Source organism: Esox lucius, chromosome 16 (genome assembly GCF_011004845.1).
Source record: "Esox lucius isolate fEsoLuc1 chromosome 16, fEsoLuc1.pri, whole genome shotgun sequence".
In the NCBI taxonomy this organism is placed as follows: Eukaryota; Metazoa; Chordata; class Actinopteri; order Esociformes; family Esocidae; genus Esox; species Esox lucius.
In genome coordinates, this window is record NC_047584.1 from 32,166,611 (window position 1) to 32,185,482 (window position 18,872).

General features: G+C 45.0%; 3 protein-coding genes across 9 annotated transcripts; 1 reads left to right on the forward strand and 2 right to left on the reverse strand.

The window, feature by feature from the left end:
- Positions 1-83: 83 nt before the first annotated feature.
- On the reverse strand, positions 84-7,851 carry LOC105016545 (succinate dehydrogenase [ubiquinone] flavoprotein subunit, mitochondrial). 2 transcript variants are annotated; one of them, XM_010880446.5, is made up of 15 exons: positions 7,698-7,851; positions 7,253-7,336; positions 5,771-5,929; positions 5,307-5,450; positions 4,870-5,034; positions 4,439-4,587; positions 4,133-4,257; positions 3,507-3,675; positions 3,124-3,319; positions 2,770-2,941; positions 2,533-2,651; positions 2,300-2,411; positions 1,937-2,067; positions 1,267-1,380; positions 84-1,049 (listed from the first exon to the last, which is right to left on the reverse strand). In XM_010880446.5, the coding sequence occupies exons 1-15, from the start codon at positions 7,749-7,751 to the stop codon at positions 963-965; spliced, it is 1,980 nt and encodes a 659-aa protein (XP_010878748.2). In that variant the 5' UTR covers positions 7,752-7,851; the 3' UTR covers positions 84-962. The 2 variants fall into 2 exon arrangements, with proteins under 2 accessions (XP_010878748.2, XP_019910394.2); XM_020054835.3 differs by having other exon boundaries at positions 1,267-1,436.
- Positions 7,852-8,125: 274 nt separating this feature from the next.
- Positions 8,126-10,821, forward strand: ccdc127a (coiled-coil domain containing 127a). Of its 5 annotated transcripts, XM_010880451.5 has the most exons (6): positions 8,127-8,253; positions 8,460-8,582; positions 9,131-9,260; positions 9,510-9,763; positions 10,283-10,495; positions 10,600-10,821. In XM_010880451.5, exons 3-6 carry the CDS (start codon positions 9,140-9,142, stop codon positions 10,675-10,677), a joined length of 666 nt encoding a protein of 221 aa, XP_010878753.2. In that variant the 5' UTR covers positions 8,127-8,253; positions 8,460-8,582; positions 9,131-9,139; the 3' UTR covers positions 10,678-10,821. The 5 variants fall into 5 exon arrangements, with proteins under 5 accessions (XP_010878749.1, XP_010878753.2, XP_010878752.1 ...); XM_010880447.5 differs by having other exon boundaries at positions 8,126-8,253; positions 10,283-10,821; XM_020054837.3 differs by having other exon boundaries at positions 8,138-8,253; positions 8,483-8,582; positions 10,283-10,821.
- Positions 10,822-11,983: 1,162 nt separating this feature from the next.
- LOC105016547 (acyl-CoA dehydrogenase family member 10-like) lies at positions 11,984-18,830 on the reverse strand. 2 transcript variants are annotated; one of them, XM_010880452.4, is made up of 13 exons: positions 18,656-18,830; positions 18,349-18,515; positions 18,036-18,184; positions 17,766-17,960; positions 17,211-17,369; positions 16,834-16,978; positions 14,642-14,771; positions 14,485-14,553; positions 13,863-14,035; positions 13,516-13,672; positions 13,162-13,307; positions 12,776-12,958; positions 11,984-12,630 (listed from the first exon to the last, which is right to left on the reverse strand). In XM_010880452.4, exons 2-13 carry the CDS (start codon positions 18,506-18,508, stop codon positions 12,509-12,511), a joined length of 1,788 nt encoding a protein of 595 aa, XP_010878754.2. In that variant the 5' UTR covers positions 18,509-18,515; positions 18,656-18,830; the 3' UTR covers positions 11,984-12,508. The 2 variants fall into 2 exon arrangements, with proteins under 2 accessions (XP_010878754.2, XP_019910395.2); XM_020054836.2 differs by lacking the exon at positions 18,656-18,830 and having other exon boundaries at positions 18,390-18,481.
- Between the last annotated feature and the right edge of the window lie 42 nt (positions 18,831-18,872).

An 18,872-nucleotide genomic window follows, 5' to 3' on the forward strand; every position in this document is an offset into this window, starting at 1 on the left:
GAAAATAGGCTGTATTACCAATAAGTTGTATAGAAAACTGTGAGCAAGTCATATTGAAATAAAAAGCAAACTTTTATAGAGTTTAATCCATATATTTTATTAAACATTTGAAAGAACTGAAAACACAACAAAACAAATAGAACTGTGCGTTAATTCTTGATAACACGCAGGATTTCATTTTTTTCCCGCCAATCCCAATTGTCACACACAACGTATTCTACCAGTAAGCAGCAAGGACACCAAGGAGTCAACCATGTCACACAGTGTCGTGTAAATAGTTTAATCAAGCAGAGCTAAATCAAATCCTCCCAGCAAATACCGCAGTTGCCACCAATTCAACCCATTATTTACATGAACATAGGTTGTGTAGAAGAGACATCTCCAGTACACAGGACTATTGGCAGAGGACCCATGAAGCGCAGTATACTACATAAGAGGAAGTGTTTAATTAGTATGCATTTGAGTAAATAGCTTAAGTACATGTTCTGAGAGGCTGGGACAATTTTCAAAGTTCCCTTATAATTGCTATGGTATCAGTGAACTGCGAATGCCACAGGGACAGGAACCAAATAATAATGTCCACTAGAGGCAGCAGCCCAAATAAACCCACCCAAGGCTAAACAAACACTTGCCATTTCCCACACCAACGTCACAGGCAAATGGCTTCTTGCGTGGTTTTGCCAGAAAGCGTGTAACCGAGTTTGGAAATAAAGCAGTAAGAGGATGTGTTCAAAAAGGTGATGATGTTAGTAAGAACGAATGGCAGGTGGGATGGCTGAACACTCTTCCTGATCCAAATGTTAGTAAGAACGAATGGCAGGTGGGATGGCTGAACACTCTTCCTGATCCAGATGTTAGTAAGAACGAATGGCAGGTGGGATGGCTGAACACTCTTCCTGATCCAAATGTTAGTAAGAACGAATGGCAGGTGGGATGGCTGAACACTCTTCCTGATCCAGATGTTAGTAAGAACGAATGGCAGGTGGGATGGCTGAACACTCTTCCTGATCCAGGGAGCGGTCAATCACCGGCCGGTACCCAAGAGTCACCTGAAACATGGTGTGCAGACAGACAGACACACAATGAGAGATGGACAGATTCAGACTGATCCATCTTTCTCCATCTTGTTTAAAAAAAATATTTCTGAACAATTACCCTACACTTTAGTCCAGAAATGAATGGAATTTAGTTGAGGGAAATTTTCCCTCAGGGATTCTCAACAAAAGTGTCAGGGGTTTTCAGGAAAACAGTTGTTGTTGTACTGACCTTGCCAGTCTTTATGTCCACAGTGGACAGAGTGTGTTTCCTCCAATGCTGATCGAAGGACTTCTTCTCTTGTCCCGCCAGAGGCTTGGCATAGTCCAGCTCGTCCATACGATCCTGGAACACGACAAGGTCCGAGTTAAGGTGAGTCCACTTCTTGTCTGTGTCATCTCCTTCACATTTGTCAAAGGGGTAGCTAAATAGTTGGTAAATGTACTATACACTGGAACAATAAAAAAAAAGCAGGGCTTTGACATTTGTGGGAATAGTAGAGTGATTAAATCACACATCCTAGTGTATTTACTATTTTAGGTTATGACAACACACCCTAATCTACCAAAGTAATGAGAACACACCCTAATCTACCAAAGTAATGAGAACACACCCTAATCTACCAAAGTAATGAGGACACACCCTAATCTACCAAAGTAATGAGAACACACCCTAATCTACCAAAGTAATGAGAACACACCCTAACCTGCCAAAGTTATGAGAACACACCCTAATCTACCAAAGTAATGAGAACACACCCTAACCTGCCGAAGTTATGAGAACACACCCTAACCTGCCGAAGTTATGAGAACACACCCTAACCTGCCGAAGTTATGAGAACACACCCTAACCTGCTAAAGTCATGAGAACACCCCCTAATCAGCCAGGTAACCCGTCTTACCTGGTAGTCCTCTCGGGCATGGGCTCCTCGGCTCTCCTTGCGAGCCTCGGCAGAGTGGATGGTTTGAACGGCGTTCAGCATCAGGTTCTGCAGCTCCAGGGATTCTACCAAGTCAGTGTTCCAAACGATCCCTGACAGGATCCCAGGGAAGGGTTAGAGGAAACAAAGACAGCAAACCCACACCAGACCTCGGGCCTGACTCTCCTCATTCTGGGGCAAGTAGGCTTGATCTGGGTAAGGACCAGTAAAACCCTTAACACTGAACCCCAAAACTACTGAATCAATACAAAGGGAAGTGTAAAACGTTGACATAACATGGTCAACTAAGCTCTGAAAGTCTGTGAGGTAAACCAAACTACTGACCTCTGTCAAATGTCTTTATGTCCTCCATACTCTGGTATATGGCGTCCATCTTATCACAGCCCTCCTTCAGCAAATCGCCAGTACGAAACACTGCTGCGTGGTTCTGCATTGTCTGGTGAAGAAGACGAGGGGGTTTCAAAGAGCGTTGACATGCTAAAACAAATATTGCTGCAACACTGATTTGTTACACACACGCCAATACGTGTAAAACCCTGATGCCAACATATTCTCACCTTCTGCATGTTAAGTCTGATCTCAGAGGTCCTGATGGTCCCTTCAGCAAACCTGATCTTGTCCAGGTTTGCCACAGACTCCTCTCCTGCATTAGGCTTCAGTGGGGAAAGCTTCTCACCTAGATGGGCAAGAGTTGGAAGTCAAACTCCAGGCGCTATGCTCCAGTACTTTATGACAGGTTTGACCAAGATCAATCAATTAACCAATCAGGCAATCACAGCGAGGCATGTGCTAACCTGGCGTGCCGGTTTCTGCGATGGTGAGGGCACACGCCCGACCAAACACCACCAGGTCCAGCAGGGAGTTGGCACCAAGCCGGTTGGCCCCGTGGACGGAGGCACAAGCAGCCTCGCCACAGGCGTAGAGCCCAGGCACCACCTTGTCTTCACCCCCCACGTGAGTAATGACCTGATGGAGACATGAGCGTTGTCATCATCATCATCATCATCATAATTTCTCAAACTAAATATGCACTGCAAATTTTACTTGGGCAGAGGTCACAGACTTCAGACCAATCAAAGCTGACCCAGCATGAAACAATCCCTCAGAGCAAAACCCGCTTCCCCAAATTTTAAAAAAGCGACGATCACCTGTCCCTTGTAGTTAGTAGGGACTCCTCCCATGTTGTAGTGGACGGTGGGCAGGACAGGGATGGGTTCTTTGGTGACTTCCACACCCGCGAAGATCATAGCCGTCTCAGAGATGCCAGGCAGGCGGACGGCCAGCTGCTGGGGGGGGAGGTGATGCAGCTGAAGGTACACATGGTCCTTCTCCGGACCGCAGCCCCTGGAAAGGAGAAGAACGTTCTGTGAGACAGTGTCGTCCACATGGAATCATCCGTCAATCACTCGATATCATTTATATTTCCGTCGTGAAGTAACGCAAGTAAGGGGATTAAGGGTTGAGTCAGGCACTGCTGGTAAATATAAACCTTGAGACTCAATCAGTGTTTCATATTGTGGGAGGACAATACCGTCCCTCGCGGATCTCGATGGTCATGGACCGTGACACGACGTCTCTGGAGGCCAGGTCTTTGGCGTTGGGGGCGTAACGCTCCATGAAACGCTCCCCTTCACTGTTGATGAGGATCCCGCCCTCGCCACGGCAACCCTCTGTGATGAGGCAGCCGGCGCCATAGATACCTGAGACAGCATCACAGAAGTTGACCGAGGTTTCAGACGTTGCCTCAGGACGCACACCCACGCACGCCAGTGTTGTCAAGGTCAGTTAGTCGAGTAAAACAACCTTTCCTTGCATCCTTGGGGACTCAATGCTTATAGTAAATAAGGACTTCAGAGGAGGGGAGTGATTACAGACGGTCGTGCTGTTTTCACATGAAACAATACCCCACGCTCTTCCCAAAGCACTGTTCAGTCACCAACAAGCACTGTTCAGTCACCAACAAGCACTGTTCAGTCACCAACAAGCACTGTTCGCCAACCAACAAGCACTGTTCAGTCACCAACAAGCACTGTTCAGTCACCAACAAGCACTGTTCAGTCACCAACAAGCACTGTTCAGTCACCAACAAGCACTGTTCCAGGACTAGTGGTCATGGCTCTTACCGGATTCAGTGTGGTTAGCGGTGCCATTTCTTACCGGTTGGGTGGAACTGCACAAACTCCAAGTCCTGGCATGGTAGGCCGGCTCTGGTTACCATGGCATTGCCGTCTCCGGTGCTCGTGTGGGCGGAGGTACAGCTGAAGTAGGTACGGCCGTAACCACTACACATGCACCCGGAACAATGTTCCATGAGAACATGTATGAGGACACATGATAAGCAGTGTGTTGGTTGGCATGGGTGCAGACCCTTGACATGTCATTGACTCAGCAATTAATGTCAGAACATTAAAGAGCTCAATTTCAACAGATTTTAAAGGCTCTGCAACATTCAAAAACATGTACCCAGTGGCGATGACAGTGTTCTTGGATCTGAAGCGATGGATGGATCCGTCCTCCATGCAAAAGGCAATCACTCCTTTACATTCACCGTCCTCCATCAACAGGTCCAGGGCAAAGTACTCCACAAAGTAGCTGGTATCGAACCTCAAGGACTGGAGAGGACAGTGATGTTAATGAGATGTTTAAATGCAAAAAGGTACGTTTCCGAGTTGGACGACGACACGGCTGTCACCTATACACGTTCCCTTGGATACGAGCATCCGTTTAATGAAAAATTTACAAATTCTCAGACGCAAGACCTTAGACTGAAGCCAGATTTGTTAAGGAAAACCAAACACTTGCCTCCGCTTGGGAAATCAGTTAATCAATACAGGTAGAGGCCATATTTGGATGAGGTGATCGTGGTAATGGTTGATCAATAACATGAGACGTACCCGTCCATACAGCGTGTGAAGCAGGGAGTGTCCCGTCCTGTCAGCTACACAGCAGCACCGGTGTGCCTGTCCTCCTTTCCCAAACTTCAGGCTCTGACCCCCGAACGCCCTCTGATAGATCTTCCCATCCTCCGTCCGACTGAAGGGCATACCAAAGTTCTCCAGCTAGCGGGGGACGGACGGACGGACGGACAACAGCGTTTCAAAACCAAACAGCAAGCGAAGCAGCGCGAAATTATTGACAAAAACATTGGAATCTGTTGTGCAAATGGCACTCTATTCCTCTTAAGCCAGGGAGAAGGGCCTAAGCTCACAACCATGGAGAGCTTTAGCTCTTCTGGTTTTTGTCCTCTCCTAACCAGAGACAAGTTGAGACCTGGGACACCAGGTGAGCTAAACAAAGTGAATGTTTCGGCCACCCATAATCTCGTTCTCACCTCCACCACGGAGGCCGGCGCCTGTTCAGTCATGTAGTGGATAGCATCCTGGTCTCCCAGCCAATCAGAGCCCTTCACTGTGTCATAGAAGTGCCACCTCCAATCATCTGCCTCCATGTTGCCCAGAGCTGCATTGATTCCACCCTGGACAAAACAACTTGTCAATTCAACTGATCAGTATTCGGGTTAATTTCTTTACAACAGCTCAAAGGATCAACGCTACATTAATAAAGTCAATTTATCTTCATTCATAATGCTTCAATATGCATAAATATATAATGCAGTTTGAACACTTCAGCAGCTACAGGTAACTCTAGAAATAGGTGGAATGTCACCATGTCACTACATTTTTATGTTTTCAACTGCCATCGAAAATTCCCAAAAGCCCGCGAAAAGAGCTTGCCTCTTAAACGAACACTTACTGCCAATTAGAGAAAATAGAATTTATAAGTGCGTGGAAGTACCTGTGCTGCCACAGTGTGAGATCTGGTGGGAAACAGCTTGGTGACACAGGCCGTGTTGAAGCCAGCCTCAGACAGACCGAAGGCAGCTCTCAGCCCTGCCCCCCCAGCTCCAACCACCACCGCATCAAAGTGATGATCCACTACTGGATACTGGGAGATCTGACGATCAGAATGCTTATTTAATAACAGAACGTTCTCATAATAATGTGTTGTTCCGGGTACTTTAAGAAAACCTTCCATGTCAACCACAAGAGAACATTATTAAGGTTATCGAGAGTATTCTACTGTAGGAATGTTACTTAAAAGACATTACTTGTTACTTTGAGACAGTAGAATAACTGACCAGCCACACTTATGTTCAAGTTTAAGTTCAAGCACTAGCTAAATAAAATAGTTGATGTAGCTGTACATGATAAAATATTAAACCATAGGTTTTTCTATTAGTTAAACTTGCATATTTGGCCATGCGCTAACCTCAGTCGATGGTCTCTTTATGGCCTCATTAACAAATTCTTCCTTCAGCCTATCAAAATAAATTAAAGTTTTCCTCCACAAACCTGTGGATATCTGGAAATAATTTGCCACCAGAGGCCAAAATGTAAACCTTCAAAAGCCAAAATGCATAATTATCTCATAATGAAACAATAAAGTAAGTGGGGGTATTGTATATGGACAGAAATACCAAGGTAAATAGCTATTCTTAGGCATGATGCAATGCAGGGTGGACACAGCACTTAGAATAGGCAAAATATCACAAACCCCTGAGATTCTTTAATGCTGTAATAAACTGGTTACCAACGCAATTAGAGTGGTAAAAAGTGATGTGATGTCATACCCGTGGTATACAGTCTCTTATAAACCAGGTGGTATACTACAGATATGACATCACATTCCTTTTTACTGCTACAATTGCATTGGTTAATGGTTTATAAGCGCAAAAAAGCATCTTGCGTTTGAGGTGTTTTACCAATATACCACAGCTGAGCGCACGCAGTGTTTAGGTTCTTAGCTGTGGTGCATCCGCGTATGCCTTATTGCTTACGTATACCACTGCTGACAGACAATCAGCATTAAACATTTTGTTTGCTTCACAATAAAACAAAGTTAAAACCTGTAGTGAGAAACCCCTCGTTCATCACCTCCTACCTTGATGATAGCTTTGAATTTAGGATTTATACCATTGTGGATCTGTACATAAGAGCATTTGCCACTGATTTGCTGAGTGAAAACTGCAACCTTCCCAAAGGTAACTTTTCCAGATACCTACAGATAACTCAGTAACTACTGAAACTCAGTAAACATTTCAAGATGATGGTTTAGCTAATTAGAAGTATATTCACAGGTCAGGAAATATTTCATCTCAAACACTAATGTGACACCAAAACGTGTTTTATTTCGTTCGAAGGTTAGCTCCTTTAAATATTTTAATCAGTCTTCATTGAAAAAAAAAACCCACATCAAACGCATAATCGTGTAACTTACATCATTTGACACTTTCGCGTCGTCCCTCTTGCCATTGATGTTGAAGTGGAAATTCCTAGAACAACATCGGACTGATGGAGGGAGCTAACAACATTGAATGGAATAAAAAAGAAAAATATTAACTGGTTGAAATCCTAGACATTATGATGCAATTAACACCTCAAAACATAGACAACAAAAAACGTTATACTTCCCACTGAATTAACAACATAATCAAAAACACTCAAAAGAATATCTATAAAAAAAATATCTCCATCTATAAAAATAAAAAAAAGAGACCGCGTCTTGCTCAGATAATTTTCACAATTTGACACTTCACAAGCTGTGTAAAAAGGTCATTGAAGGATGCTTACGAAAGCCTGTATCTACCGGTTACGAAACTGAGGGAGGGAGGCAACATTGCACAGGCTTATACACATAGGTTTTCCCAAAACATAACACTCACAGATTGAGATGATGAAAGCCTCCTGATCAGGATCCGGGATACGCCAGCCATCATTAAAATCAGCACTCACGGGTTTTATGTTTGTTGCTAATTGCTACAAAGCAGCATTCCAGATTTAAACATTAATAAAGTAGTGTTTCCCCGCCCACTGGAAGAAACCTCAACCTGGTGAAGGAAGGGGAGGCGCATGTTTTTGACAGCGCTTGAAGTTCTGAATCTATTTATACACATTCATTTTAGATTAAATTAACCAATTGAGAGCTTGACGAAACATTTAGTAAAACATGCGTAATTTGATTTTAACACGTTTAAGTGTTTTACTGAAGAGAGTATAAATCTGCGCCCGTCGGTAACACCCTTTTAATCAAACACAAGTGGTCTGTTTGTCATTGTCCAAAAAAAACATGAGGATAAAGTTCCCTTCACGTGATGGTGGGAACTGGGATCTGGAAGTGGTCAGACGTGTGTTGAAGATTCAAGTGCTTTTGGAGTGGATAAATCTTACTTGATAAATGGGAGTCTGAACAATTTTTCAACCACGATTTTAACTAGCCTGGTAAGTTTGCTAATACAAAAGTTAGCTAGCTTGCTTACATTGACAGTGGTCAGACCGTCTACAAACATTATTGGCACCGATATGTTTGTAATTGTTAAATTGCTTGCAATTTGTTTGTTAGAATAGTGAAACGTACGTGTTGAAACTTCACAATTCGAACCTCTCTGACTTTTATTTAATTAACTGTGATTGCACGGTCATTCAAGTGACATTTCTCACTGGGAACCAGCAGCTTCGGAGAACTGATAGCACCTGAACGCAACCTACAATTTGTATAATCGCCCTGTATAGAAGCAAATGTACTGTTGACCTGGCTGCTCTTTGTCAAGGTGAGCATATAACATATATATATACTGCATTCCTCTGCAGTTAACAATTTTTTTAGCGTGAAATTACCTGCACTATTTAAACTACTTTTAGCTTTTGCTGATTTTAGCTTGCAAGTGCAGTACGTACTACGCGGTACTGTGGAGTTGGCTAGCTTTTTGAGTTCAGCTAGCAAGTGTGCTAGCAAACCGAAACCGCAATTTTCTATTCGGTGCAGTATATGTCTTTGGTTATCTTGACCAGTACTATAGCCTATCTACTGTAATATTGCTAAATTGTGCACCGCAAATGAGTCAGTGGCCACACACTAAAATAGTCATGTCACGTTGTCTTCAAAACCAAAATAATGCAACTATAACCAACCCCTTTCTATGCATACCTATTTAAATAGTTAATCTAAATCAAATCAGGACCTCTTATTTGCTACGTCTTGAGGTCACGGTCATGGCTCGGGGACAGGCTGGTTTCATGTAGTGCTATCGACTAGATAGCTGAAGCTTTGGTGAAGTCTGTGTGGGGATAAACGTTAGACCTCTGTCTTCTGGAATAGGACACCTCCATGAACAACCTGAATGACCCTCCTAGATGGAACATTGGGCCAGACCCACAAGGAGGTGCCGCTGAAGGGAACCAGTGGAACTATGCCCTCCTGGTTCCAATGCTGGGCCTGGCAGCCTTTCGTAAGTAATTAACTGGCAGGGCGGTTCTCAAGACGTGTATTTCTAAACCAAAAGCAACAGGGCTGCGCTTACTTAGACCAACCTCTTTGACCGTCACCACAGTTAATGACCGAACTGTATAGTTCAGAAAATGATTTTACATAATAATAAATTGTTACTACAGTACCTATGTATGTACAGTACATGCAGTATTGTCATGAAATCGGGGCCACCGTGTACAATAAACCATCAACCGGCTCTCCTTCTCAGGCTGGGTATGGACCAGAGAGTCCAAGAACGAGATCCTGAAGGTCAAGGCCCAGTACGACCAGGATATGTCTGCCGTGACCTCCGACCTAGAGATGAAGTACAGGCACGCGCTGACAGAGAGCCAACGGGCAGCGGCCGTCTTGGAACTGGAGCTGGAGAAGGAGAGGCAGAGGGTAGAGGGTTACCGCCAGGCCCTCGTCTCACAGAGCCAACGGGTCACAGACGAACGCAAGAAGCTGCAGTTGGAACGAGAGGTGAGAGGAATCGGTACTTTTAGACTGGTGTTGTCGTAACGCTTCCTTGAAGTGGTATTAGTTCTCTGGACAGGCAGTGGTAAACTGTCCTCACACGTGACTGACATTAGCCACACAGCTGGGTCATGCCCTGGCAGCTATTGTTCATTATGGGGTGAGGCTCTTTTGTGTTGTCAGATCGTGAATCTCAGACCAGACCAGACCTGACCGACTTGCTTGGAGCGCCATACTTAGTCTTGTTTTGCTGACGAATCTCAAATAATGACTTACAGAAAGTGTTGCAAAAACAGATGTATAACGCTGCACACTGCTAGCAATGCTCCCAGGTGATTTATCATAAACACAATGTTTCAACCATCAGGTCTTCAGCAATCTGAAAAACCTCCAGAAAGTGGCAAAACAAGCATTAAATTTAACAAACCAAATCCACCCCATGCCAGATAAGTCCCTCTGGATAAGAGCCTCTGCTAAATGACTGAAATGTACATTTTGTTTTACTGAACCTTATTTAATCGCCAGGTCCTAGAGCAGGAGAGGACAGAGCTCGTAAAATCCGGTGCTGCAGGGGCCCTCCTTCAGCATGCGCTGAAAAAAGAGGCCGGGTGGCACCAGAAGGCTTCGGCCTTGCTGAAAGACCTGGAGGAGGACCTGGTGGAGAGGCAGGGAGCCTACTGCAACTTGTTGCTGCCCAGGGAACGAAGGCTGGAGATGGAGAAAAACCTACTCCTGAAGGTGGTGAAGGAACCACCAGGGGGCAGTATAGATCTGGAGGGCGACCTGAAGGATATCTTTAAGAATGACCACTACTGTGCTAAAGGCAATCTTCTCGTCAACAGGGACAAAAGGAAAAATGGGAGCCTGATGTGGGTTTACCTCAGATACTGGCAGCTCCAGGTAACCATGGAAATGCATAAACGTGCTGAGGAGTCAATCCTGGGCGTAACACTGGAAAATAAGAATGACAACCTCAAGTGACCTTGAAACTATAGTGAAGTTAAGTGTATAGCATCCTTGTATATCGCTGTTCTTGATTGCACAAATGTTTTATTTTTGACTAATGATGACTTTGTGTTTTATTTCCTGTACATCCATTATGACTCCAGCCAAATGTAAACTCATTGTCAGTACTGAAAGGGTAAACCGCAATGAAACGGGGAATGAACGGGGAATCAGTTCTGTCTATGCAGTTCAAATCGAATGTTGCATTAACATCGATGATCATTTAGGACAATTTTGTAGAATTGGTTTTGGATCTTGGCTATTAAAGCGGATTGATAGTGTTAAAAAAAAAAAAGGTGGCCTAGGATGGTCCAGCGTTCTGAGCTGCTGCCACATGTACTGCTTCAGCGTGGGTTCGAATCCAGCCCACATGCACTGCTGCAGCGTGGGTTCGAATCCAGCCCACACGCACTGCTGCAGCGTGGGTTCGAATCCAGCCCAATGCTCTTCTGGCAAATATTCCGCTCTATCCTTTGCCACTTTCCGGGCCAATAAGCAAAGAAACGCCCCTTCAAAAAAAATTCTTAGACATTAGTGATATACTGAAGACAAGAGGTGGTCTGGTATCGGGCTGATATACCAACGTTAAGGCTGTTCTTTAAGAAGATGCAACGCCGGCTGCCTTGTTAAAACACTGAGTTGTGGTATATTGGCCACGTAGCAAACGCCCCTGAGGTGCCTTATGGCTTCTTTAAACTGCTTACCAAAACGGTTAGGACATTTGAAGAGTAACGGGCTGTCAGATGTGTGTCACGCCAGCTGATTCTTCACGGCTTTCAGCAAATCAGCATTCAGGGTTTTAACGGCATGGTTTATCAGTTGTTTTAATGTTTTTATTTCATGCCCTGTCATCTCAGTAAATGTCCAGGTGAACTTGACAATGATTGCTGTCCTATGAGGGAAAGCACCATGAGGGGGGAAACTGATGCAAGCAGAATTTGAGCCAAACCCAAGTGTACCGTCTTGTCTCTCACGTCAGCAAAATGTGTTTATTGCTCGTTTCATTTGAATCTCCTTTAGCTCTTGGCAGCTACTCCACAGAAAATCCAAAACATAAATACAGTGCCCTCTGTGTATTGGAACTGAGAAACTTTTTTTCATCTTTTGGCTAAATACTCCCAAGTTTGGATTGTAAATTGTAGCAGTTGATATGTTTATGTTTTGCTTCTTGCTTTCACTTCAAGGGTTTTTGGTTTCACAATTTAGAAATGACAATTAATACATGGTGTTCTTATTTATTAATTACAAAGGGTAACAAAACAGAACATTCACATCTAAAATACAACAATACTAAGATCTTGGTAGACAATTAACATGTCAATAATTTAGCAGAAGCTGTTATCCAGAAAGACTTGAAGTGTTCAACCATGCACTGTAGTACAAAACATTATCATAGTTATTGCCAGTAGATCCTTTGAAATTGCAATTATCAAAAGAAAAAGCAAGTGCAAAACATGAATGTGGCCCATTGTGGCATGGCTATAATTATGCCTGGGCTGATCCAGACTGGGTTGGTGCTGCTTCCTGGCTGCCCTGCGTGACCTCTTTCCAGGGTTCATGTTAGGAACCATGAATTAACAGCTGAGGTCTGGATGGGATGAGCCGTCATCCTCTGGGAAAATCCCAAGTCCAACTCCTGCTACTTCCCAAAAGCATTTTCTTGAAATTATATCTCAAGTATAAATATTGCAATTTGCAACAAAGATTAAATCAACAGAAACTAAACCTTTCCAAACTGTCATTGAACTAAGGAAGTGCTGTGTGAGAGCCTCTGGGCATGGCGTTGAAGATACGGAAGCCTTCCTTGGTGGCAAAGTCCCAGGCCAGATCGGACATCTGCTCAGCCAACCTCCCAGAGATGCTTTGTACTGCAAAAGAGGAATACGTGCTTTTTTTATCCAACCAAAGCGAAGGTCAGCTAGATAAGTGACGCTTAACACGGCTACGAGAGCTAAACAGTGTTAACGTCTGGTTTGACAGGGCCCGAGGCACACTGCTGAACTGTTTTAATACCTGAGGTGGAGCTCCTGCTGTCCCCCAGCTGTCTTGCTCTGACCGCCAGGCAGAAGAGGTGGAAGGCGACGTAGAACTGCCAGTCTGGGACTCCCTCCTCCAAGCCCATAGTGTGGCAGTACTGATGAAATACCTCCTCCACACTGGGGATATCCAGCTGGACAAGGTCCCTGTCAGACATCCCTGTGGGAGAACACTGTAAATCCTAACAACATGCAAGCTCCTTCGAGGCTGTCCTAAATTGTAACCTATGCCTTATGGAGGGCACTACATTTGTCCAGGGCTCATGGTAAGAGGGGGCCATTATAGCAACTTCGGATTTGGCCCGGTCAAAAAGAAGCAAGGCTGGTGTTACGTTGTAGTTTGGTTAGGTAGTGTGGTGGTACCTGTCAGCAGAGGGTTGTCCCAGGGCACAAAATGGGCCACACAGCTGGAGGTCAGGTCTGACCGGGGATCCCCAAGGGTGGAGTGGCCCCAGTCCAGAATCGCCACTACTTCTGGCCTCTCTGGGTGGAACACCAGGTTCTCCAGCCTACCAATCACAGCAGGTTTGGTTTGTATGAACCGCGTCCCCATAAAGCACCATCTCATCACCTGGTGCTCACGGTAAGAGCGGCGGAGTCGCAGGGGAACAGGGTTTCATATGGAACCTACGTACTAATTGGGGCTTTCTTCAAATAATGTATATTAACATTACAGCCGAGTAAGTAAATATGTACACGGTGCATTTGAGAGTGTACCGGAAGTTTCCGTGCACCAGCGTAGTCCTCTGGGGTTTGGGCAGGTGCAGAGGAAACCACTCGATGAGCCTCTCCATCGCTGGAACGGGCGGAGTCCTGCTGTCTTTATACTGCTTGGCCCACCACTCTACCTGGTAACCCATGGAGTCAGACACCACTAAGGAGGAAGGGAACGAGAGAGGAACACTTTTAAATAACACAAGTGCATACTGTGTGCGCGTTCCCAATGTCACCCTATTTTCTATATAGGGAATTCCTTGTGACCAGAGACCAGCGCAGTGCAGACAGGAAACACGGCGCTACTCGGGACGCAGAACAATGACACTGTACCCGAGACACTGGCTTACCTCCGCCGTCCAGGCCAACGGCTCCAGGGTCTGTCTGGTGGATCTGGGAGAGTGCGTTGGTCGCGGCTCGGTACATAGCCCTCCTGTCCCCAGGGTCAACCCCGGGCAGTGTGGGGTCTCTGAACCGTGTCCCTGGGCAGACCTCCATCAGGAGGAACGGAACACCCAGGACACTGGTTAAAAGAGGAAGACGAGGACGTGTTTGACAGGGACAGTTTCAACATGGACGCATTTATTAACACCATCGCAAAAGTTTCCCCCGACGCTAAAAACGCAGGGTGAGTTCAGTTTGGTCCCTCGCCGCTTCATCCAGTTTGGTTCCTGAGGGGTTTCACGCGGGAACAAAAAGGATAAAAGATTAATCTGCAACACCTGTGTGTGTGTGTGTGTGTGTGTGTGTGTTTATGTAGCAGGCTTTCATGTAGCAGGCCTAAATAAAGGCCACGAGGCACTGCTCTGTCAGCGGTCATGGCCGGCAGAAGGGAAATGGACCTTATCTGTACCACAGGTGTCCTTGCGTAGGGATCACAAAAACTAACATTTGAAGGCTTATTGTGCCCTTGATTTGTTGGCTGAAAGCCTCTAAAATGTGTGTGTCACAGGCTGTATGCATGGTTCACACCTCGAGTCCTCACACAGATCAACAATCTCTGGAACGGGAAGACTGGATCCCCGGAGAGCCTTCAATAACCTGGGGGGCACAAAGAGCAGATGCTGATCACCTGCATCTCACAAACGTTTCATTCTTATAGCCAAGTGGGTTTACCTCATCAGCGTACCTGTACTCTGTGTCCACGGCCTGGCAGCCCTTCTGCTGTTTCCTGAGGAGGAGATGGCGCCCTCCACTGGTCAAATGGTATAAGGAGTTTGTCTGGGTAATGCTGGGGCTCTGTTGGACCGTGATGGGGTCTGACATACACACACAGAATATCAACAGCAGTCCAACGTGGGCATTACAAAGAGGTGCCTTTTCATGACAGAGAGATGAGAAAGTCCTCACACTTCCTTGTTAGTACTGTTTTACAAAGTAACAGGTCGTTTTTTCTCAATTGCTAACACACAATAATAGGTAGTGTAAGCCATCCTCATGAAACCATTCTGCCAATTCCCAACAGAAAGACTGTATACCCCAGTCTAAAAACACTATGTACCCTTTTTGCCACATTTCTCTGGTCCATTCACACTTCTTTGCAAAGGTTTAAACACACCTCTCACTTTAAGATATTTGTCTTGAAGTTGTTAAAGACAATTGTCAGTTAAAGACAATTGTCACCATGTTGTCATTTCGAAAACACTGCCGTTCAATAAGTAAACTCAAACCAGTGCAATTCAAACACCCTTAACAAACATTTCTCCAGGTTTAAGCACCAATGACCAAAAATATTCAACAACAATCAGGAGATTGGAATGAATAAAAAGGGCAACAGGTAAGCTCGGGATCACGGATGCAAGGCAGAGGGATGGTAAGGATGAGAGGAGGTGGATGATGCAGAGGGATGGTAAGGATGAGAGGAGGTGGATGAGGCAGAGGCAGAGGGATGGTAAGGATGAGAGGAGGTGGATGAGGCAGAGGGATGGTAAGGATAAGAGAAGGTGGACGAGGCAGAGGCACAACAATCTCAACTGAGATCCATGCTACTGTGGACCATGAAGTTTTACACGGTATGACAATGAGGGAAGCTGAGCTGAGAATACAGCCAAACCTGAGCCATTTCAGTGTGGCATCGATTGTCCAGGAAATAAAATGAATGAAAAAGCTGCACACTCTAAACTCAAATGGATATACCAAATTTTTTTTATCGATTGTCCAGACCATCAGGGATGAAAACAGGAACCATACTATGAAGTTGTACTTCTCTATACTATACGTACCATGAAACAATGCATTACAGTAGCAGAAGCAGACACTATAAGAACTTTACTAGACTTATATTGTCAATAACGTGACAGTGTCAAACACTGTGGAACTGAGAGGCAAACAGTTGGTGGTAGACCAAGCTTTTTTTTATATTTCTGAGGCCCAAATCAACACCATTGTGAACATGGTTGTGGTAAACAACCTCAAACGCCTCAGAAATTACTGAAGACAATTACATTTTCCAAAATATAGAGTAAGCATTTCTACAATTGATCGCATCCATCTGCACAACCATATGCACATGAAATACCGGGTTCCATTTGAGAGCAGCTAACAGTGAAAGAGCGATGTCCAGGTATGTCATTACATGTATTCCATTCATTCATCTTCTCCCGCTTCATTACATGTATTCCATAATTTGTGTAAATATAAACTATTGTACTGTGTAGGTTATAGGTCTTTTCTGACATGGTTGGAGACAGGACACTGACTCAGAATGAATGGTTATTGCTAATGCAGAGCTGTAGTGTACGCTAACCCTCCAACCTAACTGAAAATGCTCCATTTCATTCCCTGTTTTCTTATTTTTCTGCAAATTCCATTTTGGCGAATTTGTGTTGGTGACTTACAGAACATTAATGTGACGACTACAGTGACAAGCATGTGTGTTCAACAGGCAAGGGCAGTACTGTACTGTAGAATGTTTGCATGGAAAATAAACATCCTGTAAGAAGGAAAATTGTAGTATTTATGTGACTGCATGATTCACATTGTATCAAACTCATGGAGTGGAAGACATAATAGTTATTGGTTCATGAAAACCTTTTTTTCCTCTTTCAATTCCTCACTGCAGTTTGTCAAGGGTCTTCAGAAGGTTAATTGTATCTGATGCTTGTGTGTAATTTGAAGTTTGGTTTCTATGACAGATTTACTTCAGGGTCAAAAGTCAAGGGTTTGTCCAAAATATTGTGAGTATCAAGATGTTTGTTTAGGGTTTTGAGAAAACGTAGTACACATTCAAGAAATGTGTTAGCAATTGAGAGACTAACTAGTATTAACCCGTAAACTGTAGAAAAATCAACCCTATTTCCATGTTTAAATGGATAGTTGTACCTTTGTCAGGTAGATGGCTTCTCAGGTACTGTGTGAGCTGGTCCATTGGGATGGGAGAGCCTGGGCCAGTCCCATGAACACATCCTGACAAGGGGGTCCACAGAACTTTTCCCAGCTCTTCAACAGCAGCAGTTGGGTCTCCCACCTGGAGAACAACATCCATTAACCACTGCTTGGCCAGTTGGTCTTTATATCCCTTGTGTTTCGTGGTTCATGCATAATATAGTGCACCTATTATAGTGCCCATGCTGTGTTATGTCATCCGGTCTTATGAACTGTGTGAATGGCTATAGATCACAGAAAATCTTTAGACGGGTATTGGACTGCATTTGGTAAACTGGGTGTTTGGGGGAGTTATTAAAGCGAGGCCTGTTCACCTTTATGGCATGCATGCCTAGCTGGGCAGCGGCTTTAACATTGAACTCCAGGTCATCAAGTAGCACGGCTTCATGTGCAGACACCCCCAATCTGTCCAGACAGAGGTGGAAGATCCTGGGGTCTGGCTTACTGAGGCCCTCCTTACACGACTCCACTATCTACAGCCAAAGATGGAAGGGGGAAGGGGTTAGAGATGGATGGAGCCATGCCGGCTCTGGCCTTTTGGGGGCCCTAAGCAACGCGTAACTTGGGGGCTACCTCTCCCCCAGCGGGCGAGGCCCTGAGCGGACACTTATGCGTAGAACCCGCCCTGGGTTGAGGGGGGGGTTGTGCGTTGGGGAGGGAAGTGTGAGGAAAGGGAGAGGAAGAGAAAATGTCATTCATAATCATTTATACAGTGGAGGGTCCCAGTTGACAGGACCACACAATGTAAAAAATGAGAAGCTCACAAACATGGATATAGAAGACCGGATAGACAACAGAAACAGAAGTCGGCCTATTGAGATATCAGATGGAACTGTCACTTCCATGTCCCACTTCATGCCTGCGCTCACCACGTCAAACAGGGAGCGGTCCAGGGGCATGAAGGGTTCGCCGTTCGGCTGTAGGAAGTTGTTGCTGAGCACAGCCGTCTTCAGGCCCCGGGAGCGAGCCAATTGGACAGCCTCCATCATGACGGGCAGAGGCCTGGTCATTGGTCCACTGATCAGGGCGGACAGGAATAAGCCAATCGGAACAGGGCGGCCTGCCTGAGGATGAAGAAGCGAAGATGATAAGGAATGGATTGGAGCTTTTTTACCAGGGCTGCGTGGACATTTACTCACTATGTCACTACACTGCCTGGCAAAGGCCTCAACAAACTCCTCAGCCCCCAGTTCTCCACGCATGAAGCTCTTCCATGTATTCCCCTCACCCCCAGACCTGATGGCCTGACCAAGCGTGCCAGGGGTAATGCTGTTCTGTTGTTCAAACACTGGAGCAAAAGAGAGACATCTGGTAGTTGTTCTGTACTGGCTTATACAGTATATACTGAGTCCCATTCCTCCACCAGCAGTTGAAATTGATAATTAGGCCAACATAAATCTAGTTTCTGTTGCGGTATTACCCTACGTTTGTGTGACACATTGCATTACATACATGTTACCAATTTCACAGGTGACGGAATAAGCACTCCATACATGTCAAAAATGACAGCTTTGTGAGTGGACATGGCAGCAAAGTTGTGACTGAGTCTAGACGCCATTAAACTCCAAAGCTTAGATCTGAATCTTGCAGCAGGACGTATCATTGTCATCATCGTGGTTCTACACAACAGGGAACAAATGAAAGAATGAAATACATTTATGCAAGTCCCGTAAATCGAAGTTATTCCAAATAATGGGTGGGAAAGTTACGCATGTGACAGAGGAAAACGGTGTAGCCTTCTATCCGTCAAACGTCTTACTTTGACTGGGTCACCGTCAGGTTGTTGTCAAAGTTGCTCACACGAGTATATCTCCTGCGTTAATCGTAGCGATAGCGACCGTTGAACGAGAAAGAACCATGTGTGATCGCTATCCCTCTTCTGAAGACCTGTGGCATTGTTTACAACGCAGACACGATGAACGTGAATTTATGTCATGTGATGACTACGTGGCTCAGGGGGTAGGGTGGTTGCGTCG